General features: G+C 33.1%; 1 protein-coding gene across 1 annotated transcript; it reads right to left on the reverse strand.

Moving 5' to 3' along the window:
* Positions 1 to 1,254: 1,254 nt before the first annotated feature.
* Positions 1,255 to 8,917, reverse strand: LOC132554660 (EGF-like domain containing protein 1). Its single transcript, XM_060218975.1, has 10 exons — positions 8,912 to 8,917; positions 5,241 to 5,298; positions 4,895 to 5,011; positions 4,335 to 4,442; positions 3,832 to 4,037; positions 3,566 to 3,669; positions 3,075 to 3,205; positions 2,141 to 2,231; positions 1,648 to 1,822; positions 1,255 to 1,317 (listed from the first exon to the last, which is right to left on the reverse strand). The coding sequence occupies exons 1-10, from the start codon at positions 8,915 to 8,917 to the stop codon at positions 1,255 to 1,257; spliced, it is 1,059 nt and encodes a 352-aa protein (XP_060074958.1).
* Positions 8,918 to 10,922: the final 2,005 nt, after the last annotated feature.

A 10,922-nucleotide genomic window follows, 5' to 3' on the forward strand; every position in this document is an offset into this window, starting at 1 on the left:
ATTAAACGAACAATAACATATTTTAAGAGCTAATTTTCGCATCATATTTCATATGTGTAAACTGTAAACATAATTTATAATCTCTCTGAATTTTTGTTTACTTCTTTTGCTTTCTTTGTTTTTTCTTTAACAACAAATACAGCACAGACTAGCATGTATGGGGAGATCAGACTTGGATACCTTGGCAAAAGGTAGGAAGCAACCATCGCATTTGTTTGCTTTGTTTTTTTTCGGGAGGTATGCTTTGCTACAGTCCAATTCGATAGTGAGCAACCATAGGTAGGCCTGAGGTTAATTTTAGACAAAGTTTGAGACCAATGCGAACGAAAATACTACACCCATAGGAAATTAATCATTCTCAAGACTCTGCCTTTGTAGTGATTCAGTCCTAACAGTCCTATACTGTCCTAACTGGAAATAAATAATACGTAATAAGACGTAAACTTTGTCGTGGGTCAGGTATTATCACTATGTTTCTTTTGTAATTTTTGGTTGCGATATGGAAACTGCCATTTAGAGCGTGTACGGATGTGTTTAAAATTAGTTCCTTTTCTAAATGATTTTAATTTTCAAAGGGTATACATCAGTACATTTCTGACATATTAAAATAGTAGGTGTTCAGCCATCAGGATGTTTTCTACTTATATGCAGGAAAGGTTTCATAGTGGTATACACCCATGCATGTATATAGGTTTTTATGAATATATCGGGAATGTGAAAAGGTCACAAGTCTGATTGAAACGTGACTTAAAGTGACATTTTCCTCTCAAATGATGATGTGTAACCTTAACTGCCAGCTGTTGTGACTCGGTGAATTTAAAGTGTCCACAACGCTTAAGTTCCCCAAATAGTGGTATCACACTCAAGAACAAGTCAAGATATGTTGAACATTTGGACATTTATTACAATGATATCATATCTATTTGCGGAAACTGTCATTAAATCTGTAGTCATAAAGAGTGTTATTATTAGAAAATAGTCCAATGATATGATAGTAAAAAAGGTTAATATCCTCAGCAGCAGAACCGGTTCCGGAAGAGAACACAAACATTCGTAATAAACGTTCTATATGGAAAATGAATCTTCACAATTCTATTAAATTATCGACAGTCTGAAGGCCCGCAATGACACACCTCTTTGAAAACGTAAAGAAGATATTCATTAGTGTGGTTATCGATGGATACTTGGCACTTTCGCTGACATGATGTTTTTGCTGTTGTGTTTGATTTAATTCGTCAGAATCAATCCATCCTCTCACTGCAGCACGATACGAACTCCTGGGCGATTTTCTGGTATTCGACTTACTTCACAGACGGGCTACAAAATATGAGATGTGTTACTTAAACTTAAATCTATTTTTCTTGCTTTTGTGCATTTTATTTTTCCTTTTTTTAAATGATAACATATTACTTTCGATTTTGGAAGGTAGACATAAGAGACATTCTTCATAAGTAATTAAATGCATTTTTGAAACAGAAAAGAAACGGGAAAACCCACCAGTATCGGAAAATAATAATGACGTTATTATTTATTGAATTTGCAACATCGAAAGCATTGTCGATTACAGTAAGATACAACTCTAAATAAAGTTCAAATGTTAGAAGCTATATTCTAATGAGACGTCACTGCTCATTAGCGATAACTTACCTTTGAACACTGGCCTTTGCATACCCTCACTTTATAGTCGAAGTACAGTTCCACGGCTTCGTTTAATGGATTGAGGGTAACCCAAGTTCCTGATACTCGTGTTCCATCTTGACGGAGATGATCTGCTACAAACTGATCACCGAATAACAAGTTTTTTCCATTAAATGTTGTGCACCTTCAAAGGAAATAGAAAACACATTATCAAATTTTTTTTATTAATTTACAACAAATATATCATTCATGAAATATGATAAAAAATGTATGTTATTTTTTTTCTTTTATTTGACAACAAACTTAACCCGCTTTATTAAGATATGGCCATTATCCTCACACATTTTATTGCATCAAACGAAAAAACAATGATGGTTTCTCTGAAACCGCTTGTGTATATAGTGTAGCCAATAACCATATGTTGTACTAAAATATTATTGGTTTTAACAATTAAACAGACTTTATCATCTTTTGAAATAATATATATTATGTAATTTCTCACCCGTCCACGATGATATCATACATCTTCAGTGATGTCTGCGCGTTGTACATAACCAATTCCACCACTAATACTTCGTGATCAGTTAGATTTGCTACATGATTGTAGAAAAGACACATTAGAGCAAATTATCTTCCAATACAAAAATTGTATAAACGACACTTCAATGCTTAGAATGTTTTCACATAACCTAGATTTAGATACAGTAACGCCCAATTTTGTAAGATTTGCTACAGGGTTGTACAAACGACATATAAATGAATTTAATCTTACTTTGTATAAAAGACACAAATGTGCTTAGAATCTTTCAGCACGATTTACAATTAGATAACGTAGCGCCAGATAATGAATTAAACTGCACTATACAGTTGTTCCGTCCTTTTAGGACTCGTCCGTGATACTAAGGGCCTAATTTGTGAATTTTTGGAGATTTCTTAACAAAACAATGTAGTTATTAGATATAGTTTAGGTATGCCATTAAGTAAACTGTATCATAGGTCTAGTTCTTTCTGGCGGATCAGTTTTGCTAAGGAACTGATTGTATCGAAATTTAGGTGGCGATTACAGTAAAAAAAACCTGACCGTTTGTGTGAAATATTGGGAGGCGCACTGTCGATAAGTGTTAATGATCGTCAAACATGTGCGTTTATTCTAAATCTTATCACATCTCGCATGAATACATACACACTGCATGGGACTGACAAAAATAGATAGATATAGCCCTCTGTTATTTCTAGTTTGTTAATACATATTCTTGGGTCCAGTGTCTTTTCATGGCAGCGAGACTTGGCACAAGTTTGAACATTCATAAAATTCAATGTGAATATGTTTACGATATGTTTTCAATTCATTGATGAATATAGGCTTATGTGAGAATATTTCTACCAATTACATATGAAAACATATCAACGGGTTTTTTTTTTACTTATATACTTACAGAAAAATACCAAGGAGAATTCTTTACTCTGTGTAGTTCCGGCACCGTTTTGTAGAGGATATTGCAAATAGTCAACGATATCAACTTCAAATCGCTTGTATTCTTCATTTCTTGTAACTGAACCGTTAGCACTGAACAGTAAGGGAACCATGTAATATCATCTTTGTGTCTGTTCCCATCCCAGAGACATAATTTATTGTGATGTATATGTACGCAATTATTCAGCACAATTCTTTACAAATGTATGCAAGATTCTATGGTCACACTGTTGTTTATCTTATCATTTTAATAATATATTGAGAAGTATGTGTCGATCGGAAATCAGAGATAAAGGTTTAAAAAAAAGTTCAAAAGGAAAATAAAAGAATGAACATTACTTGCTTGTATATTACATTTGTCTGTTTTCTGTGATGCATATGCTGTTACAAAAGTATAATTGGCTCCAAGCATCTTATAACAAATAACAACACTAACCATACAAATGGACTTACGTTCGCTCATATGTGCATGTGAATTCTGTTATCCAATCAAGAGGAGCAAATGTTGTATGCTTGCGTTGTACCGACATGGCAAGTGTGTACGAAAATACCCCGGGCTGGAACGTAAAACACGCAGTCAATAAACACAGGATGTACTTCCTTTATCAGCGATAATTATAACAAGAAAGTGTAATATATATATATATAACATTAACATGCTAATTTGGACCTGTTACCATGTATTAGTTTCAAAACGCCTGCAAATGGTTGATTCGTACCCCGAGCTCTTCGCGTTGATAGCCTTCACAAGGAGATCCAGGACTGGCCATCATTGGGAAAGTTCTCTTGTAGACAAATTCGTTTTTCGCCATTTCTGTCTTGTCCAATTTAAGAGAACAGTCATCGGATCCATGCAGACTTATGACCCGCTTGCCCGGAGTGCGCATGGCCACATCCATACTAAACATGTTACATGTTATCGTTTCTGAAAATGAGGAAAATGAAGAAAGTTTATCCGGATAATGTGTTACAGATAAGTACAATTGAATCTTAAAGCTATAAATAGTTTAACATATCCACATTCCTTATTGCTTACAAGATTGTGTCTGTCCATCCTATTAAATAAAATGATAAAGATGTGTTTAAATATGAAAATTGGGGAAAAAATCTTGGTTTCCTCATTTTTCGATAAATTAATCGTTTTAGGTTTAAACCTCGGTAAAGATTGATCCGTTGGGAACTATTGTAGTCATTGGTAAAGAAACGATCACTTTTTACTCACCGTTCTGTTTTTCACAGTTATCACCGTACCAGCCAAAGTCACAATAACAGTATGTTCCAAGCACACAGGTTCCGTGATTGTTACACCTTTTGTAACAGTCTACATATTCTAGGAAGAAAACATTAGAAAAAGGTGAAATAAGGATTAAATCAATTTTGCAAGCCCTGGCAATGACGATATCGTAATAAGCGTTTGTACTTGAAAGAAAAGAAAAACATTCAATTTAGAAAATACAGATATGTTAACAGAATATCAAAATAAAACTTAGTATGTTAAACTCCGTCTGCTAACATAGATTGCAATAAGGTATCCTGTAATAATCCATGTTCATTAAAACGAAATAGAAAACCTCTTATTGCAGATGTCATTGATTATATTTATCATTGAGACATATGTAATATTGAATTTCACAACTTAATTAGTAGTAGTGATCTATAGTAAGTACGCCGTACGCGAGAAAATATTTTTCGACATCCCTACTAATAGAAAAATAGTATTTTGAAATTCATTTTAATATTGTTCTATGTTCACATATAAGTATAAAAGCAAAAAATCCTTACTTGCTGGTGCACGACAGTCATAACCTGCCCAGTTCTTGTCGCATTGACATTTCTTATCAAATGTGCAATTGCCTTTGTTCATACAGATGAATCCAGGCCGTTGACAGTAGCTATAAGCTGTGGAAATATAACAAATAATTGCATGTATTATTGTTATAATGAAATTTCGAAATGTTTTATGAATACAAACTCAGTGATTGAATTCTATATGTATTACTAAGCTTTTGGAAGTCGAGTGTGCATAGAAATGTTGTAGGTAACAGTGACTACTTATGATGATCTATATCTGTTCATTATACAAAAGAAGTAAGATACTTCGTTAAGTTAAAACGCTTGCAATACAAACCTGACACCACAAATGCAAGAAATGCTAGTGCTTGGAGCAACACCACGTGGTTCTGGATCTGTGATAGAAAAAGGAAAATTTGATTTACAAGCATCTTAAGGCTACATCATGGGAAAACGATTAATTAGTTTATAGTTGTTTTCTTAATAAATATTATTTAACGAAATGTATCACCTCATGAACAACACAGTCGTTTTTGCTGATGTATGTGCATACAGATTTTCATCAATCATTATAAAACTAAGATCAACAGACTGGTGATGTTGATGTTTTTGCCATATATGTTATCCTATGAGCAGAACACATATCACCTATAAACACAATGTCCTCCCTATCAGGAAAAAGTTGCAGAAGAAAAAGGGTCACAGCGTCTGCCCCAAAGCTAGAGATGGCCAAATTGAGGTAAAAATAAACACATTTTTCAATCGATAAAAAATTATTTGTACCGTTATCTGACTTTACGAACGTGATGGTCACAAATACATTAGATTTCATTAATGAAAACCCCCACATGTTTTTTTTTTTTTATTTTCCTGATTGGAAATAGGATCTAACTAACAACCTATTAATTGTAACTTGTTTGATGATATATAATGTCAACAAATTGAAGTATACTAGATTCGTTCATAAATCTCATGGTAATGGAAACTTGATTAAGTGAGTAGATCATGATTTTGAAGCCACTACAGCTTAGTCGGTGAGAGTTGGCCTACATAACACCGGGTGAAGATCTGAAGAGTCTTGGTCGAATTCACAAACACCGGCAGTTTTTTGTTTCCCGTAACCGTGTTGATGACTTTACCTTAATTTCTCTGGATGTCTACCATATGTTGTGTATCGAGGGAGTCACCAACCCCACAAGAGGATCCTGTATATTCACGGGTGATAAAGCCATCAAATAAAATCATTTAGTCTTAACAAGGCACAGTATTTATCTGAAGTCCTTGATCAACCATTGTTAGTGTTACTAGTCAGTATTATTGGTAAACATGACATAACACTATCATGATTGATAATACGGAATACCATACACGTGTTCATGAATGTATCATAAAACACTGTGGCTGCCATATTTTGTTTAGCATCTTTAAATAACAACCCGAACATATGTCTTATTATTAATTAGGATGGTTATTATTCAGTTCTATCATCTATCATCTATCTTACATATAAACTTTAAATTATATCTTGTCTGTTATTAGAAAGTCATATATCATTATATATCCTAAATTATGAAGCTTTTTGTCTGAAAGTTAACATCTGTATTTTATGACCAAATGATACCACCTTAGTGATGTTGTACCGACATATTTGTGATAATGAGAATTTAACTACTCAATCATGTGTTACTTAAACTCTTATTTAAGTTATGTGTACAAGTTACATAGGCACACATGAAATTACATCTATAGTTATCCTGTATCTCGGCATATCTCAAAGTTTATAAATATCGTCGAATTATAAATCTATCTTCATTTAGCCAGGTTTATACAGTCATGAGCGTATTACAGGAAAAATGAGTAAAACACATCTGACATTGCGACTGGTATATTCTTCTCCTGACGGTCTTACCTAAAGTAGTCACGCATTCATTAACCTGTCTCTCAGGCATATTAAAGCTTGCGACAATTAAATATTATAAATGTCTTTCCATAGTGTATAAATGACAACTTCAGAAATGAACAGCTCATAAAATGACGATGTTTTAGTTCATAATATCATGTATGAGTCCGTATTTAATTTTCCGTGTAATTGGTACACAGGATGAAGTTAGTTTGTACTGACTACCTACAGAGTAACTTATTGTTTACATACTCAGGTACTTTTCTTCCACAATGACATTTGTATTGTAACTTTTATCGTAAAACACGACTTACCTATCATGCTGACATTTTAACGACACATGAAATGATAAAATATCTTCTCTAATCATTTATCATTCTGAATAAATTCATGATTCTATTTGCGCAGTCAGGTATAAATGCTGATGTATTTCATAATAGTGTTTCTTTCAGAGACAAAACCACGACTGTACCTTCCAGCGAGCAAGGATGGTTTTCATATTTCGAATTAGGTACTAAACTTTCCACACAACAATAAAATAGAATTCGGTGATTCAAGAATGAATATTTTCAATATGATACAAATCTTGATCAACATAATGCTTAATTTAAGATCAAAGAAAAAGATAATGTCTCCTTCCGTATATGACATTCGATATGGCACAAGCATCTGCTGCATCTGTTTTTATTTCTTAAGTCAACAAATGTCATATTCACCATAGTGCCTCCATATATGGTACGCGGTTTATGTTATCACCATATGCTGTATCCGTCTAGTCTTCAGTCAATATATAATATATATATATAATATTTGTCTTAAAGTCTTCAGTCATTAAGAAGGCTTCTATCAAGATGTATCCCATCCCCACATGTGGTACCTAATGCATGTGTTATCATTCCTTGCCATTATGGCATCCTCCATTAAAATTATATAATTTTGTCTTGTATTTTAACAATGATGCCTAAACGTCATATACTATCACCATGTTGTATAATCGAACAAATTATGTCATCGGCAATCTAAAATTCAAATATTTCTATTTGAATAAGGAAATGAGAGCAAAATGTCGGATATTGATTTAACAAAAAAAGAGAGAATAGCCTTAATTCTCTATATTTAGTAACACATCCACATGAAGGAACCATTATTTCCACCAGTGCTAATAACTGTCAATCAGTTTGATATATGACATCTGAATAGAATATGTTTTTTATGCTAAATACGATGACGCAATCGTATATTAGCATTAGCGATGGACAGTATCAAATTGCAGATTCATGTTATACTATAGAAACCAATTTATTTGATTCTTATCAATGTTTTATTAAACAGATGAATATTATGCAATGTCGCGATGATTCAGTGGTATAGACATTGGCTGATTATTCGACAAAAAATTGTCTATTAGGGCATTTCCGGTTTTTGCAACATGTATTCCTATACAAATGAAGATGATTTTTTGACTGTTCAAAACTAGGCATTAAATTTACTGCTGTAAAATGAACATTAGTCATAATATGTCACAGAATAAAAAAAATTAGAATTTTGGAAAAAAAAAAAATGAATTTCGTTTATGATGACTTATCCTGACACCTTTCTATAGATAGCTAAAGCGGTGTATTATTTCTTGAAAATATAAAAATCCGAAAAAGAAACTCGTATCAGTGAAATTTATGAAGTATAGGTCTTAGACAAAACGATATAAATCACTTAAGCGATCTATGGCTGTGAGGCTGCATGACAAATGAGATGAAGCTATGTGTTACAGTACATCATTATAGATATCAAGTTTATGATCTAAATGTCAAAGTGTCAATGTAAAGGTGTTAGGAAGGAAAGGCGAGTTATTAAAAACGTTATTGACATATATCATATCAACACCGAAACAAAATGTAAAAAACTGCATTTTATAAAGGACGAAAAAGAAAATTACATATTCTAAACATATCTCAATAAAAGTCCTGTTACCGAGTAATTCGTTTCAGTATTGATTTCATCCAATTATATATAGATATAAAAAGGTAAGTATTACAGATGTATTAAGAATCGATAACAACATCAACAATTTTGTGTTGACCTCAAATCAGGCTTTTAGTAGATAAACTTACCGGCATCGTGGACGGCCTGGTGTGTTCAGGGAGTAAAACGGATCGGGCAGGTTGAGCGCGGATGATGTCACTCAAACGTCAAATACTGCCAGTGTGCTCGCTTGTCATTTCTCCATATAGTCGGAATTCAATAGACAAGTAACTCGCATTGAAATAAATTAACCCGAATGCCTTAAAGCGTTGATTACTTAAAATGCATGATAAACTTAAATGCGTTTTCTACTTATGGCACAACAACAAAAATGTATGTATAATAAACAGGAAAAGTGTCATTTACTTGTCTTTGTTTGCCTGTTTTATGTAAGCTTTTGTTCTGCCTATTGTTATTCGGAACTCTGTTTATTTGTTTTATTAAATAATACATGCAGATCACATAATTTTTTTCTGAATTAATTTATTTCAGAATGAATCATATGTTTGCTATTTATAAAAGTTCCCCGTTCAGAGCTGATTTGGATTTTCCCTTTCCTTTTGGTAGAAAATGGTAAACAATGATAATGGGTGGGTCAGAAACATGGCGGTCTGTCGAATATTTGTTCAAATTATGATATATGTAACAAAGGTCCTTATTTAATTGAATATCTACGCTACGAGTCCGTGACCCTTGACTTATTAAAGAGAAATTCGAATTTCAAGGGGTTACAGAGATGCGTGTGAAAGTAATGCTTAGGATTATTCCCAATGGGGCGTTAGTTGTTGCCGCTCGCTTTCAAACCCCTGACCCCTGCCTGACTATGTTGACCCAACAGATCGAGCTGAAGAGGGGTTCTCTCTAGCCGAGCAATATATCGCGGCAATTATTCATCAGGTTTACATTACAATGTATTCATTTAAATAACAGGATATATATTTTATCTTGCACATGTATTTTGATACGTAAAGAATTGAATGATATAATGCGAGTTGTTTAATGTACTTGAATACAATATGATCGTACAAATTCATCAGATATATATTTATTGATTTAAGACAGTTTAAGACTGCTGTAACGTAATCACGCCTGTAAAATAGTTTATTTGTTTTCATTGTTTTTAAACCGAAGAATGTGACCTATCCTTCTACATTGTGTGATACACATTCAAAATTAATTTTATGCTTTGTTAGCAAACATATTGTCTAACTATACGTATGTTTTCAGTCTTCACTGCCCAAATTAGCATTTGCACACCTTGTTAACCTGCCTGTGAACAGATGGAATATGTTCACAACAATCACTAATTTATGAAAACTAGTGAGAAAATTATATTAAAATAATTCTATCGTTAATGCTGGAGACCGTAAGTTGACAACAGACTACGGTAAACGCCAATGACACCTGCTTAAATCTACATATGTAGAACCTATTACAACTGAGACCAGATGTACTGTAAATAGCATATGACCATTTTGCGCATGTTTTATAATTGTCATGGGTTCTTAACTACAATTGAAAGGGTATCATAAAAGGAAATTTGTCCATATATAAATAATGTTTATGGGTTGTAGTGTTACTTTACTGACTGATTGAATTCATCATTTAAGCTTGGGTCTGTATCACATCAAATTAGGTTAAAATGACCTACACATGACCCTTTCAGAAGGTCAAATGCAAATACATATTTGTAACGTCTGTAAGTAAAGATATCCAATAACATTTAATCGTTTCCGTAAATCGAAATAAGACCGCAGGTCTTGTAAGTAAGAAACATATATGTGCTTCCAAGGTACAGTTTCCCACATCATCACTTTATAGATGACCGATTCAATTTAACTTGTATTGTCATTGTAATAACTGTTTCAATATGTGAAACCGAATGTAAGCGAAGGTGTAGAAACAAATTCAGTATCATAATCATAGTCCAAACTCAAATTCAATACAAAATATGAACAAAAGAAAAAAATTTTGGAAGACTTCTAAAAATGTACAAAGAGAAAAAAGACCAGGTGTTCCGGTAGAGAAAGTGTCGTCTGTTTCATCGACGACACCCGCCATGCAAATCTTGGTAAATCCAAATAAGCAATGCTAAATCCT

This window comes from Ylistrum balloti, unplaced genomic scaffold, assembly GCF_031769215.1.
Source record: "Ylistrum balloti isolate Yb309-2 unplaced genomic scaffold, AGI_CSIRO_Ybal_v1 Utg370420, whole genome shotgun sequence".
Lineage (NCBI taxonomy): Eukaryota > Metazoa > Mollusca > Bivalvia > Pectinida > Pectinidae > Ylistrum > Ylistrum balloti.

Excerpts from the sequence above, each read along its gene's own strand:
- LOC132554660 (XM_060218975.1), bottom strand. Across the intron at positions 4,038-4,334 it reads TAACTGTGAAAAACAGAACG|AAACGATAACATGTAACATG; the intron begins GTGAGTAAAAAG and ends CCTCATTTTCAG. Across the intron at positions 1,318-1,647 it reads GCAAAGGCCAGTGTTCAAAG|CCCGTCTGTGAAGTAAGTCG; the intron begins GTAAGTTATCGC and ends CATATTTTGTAG.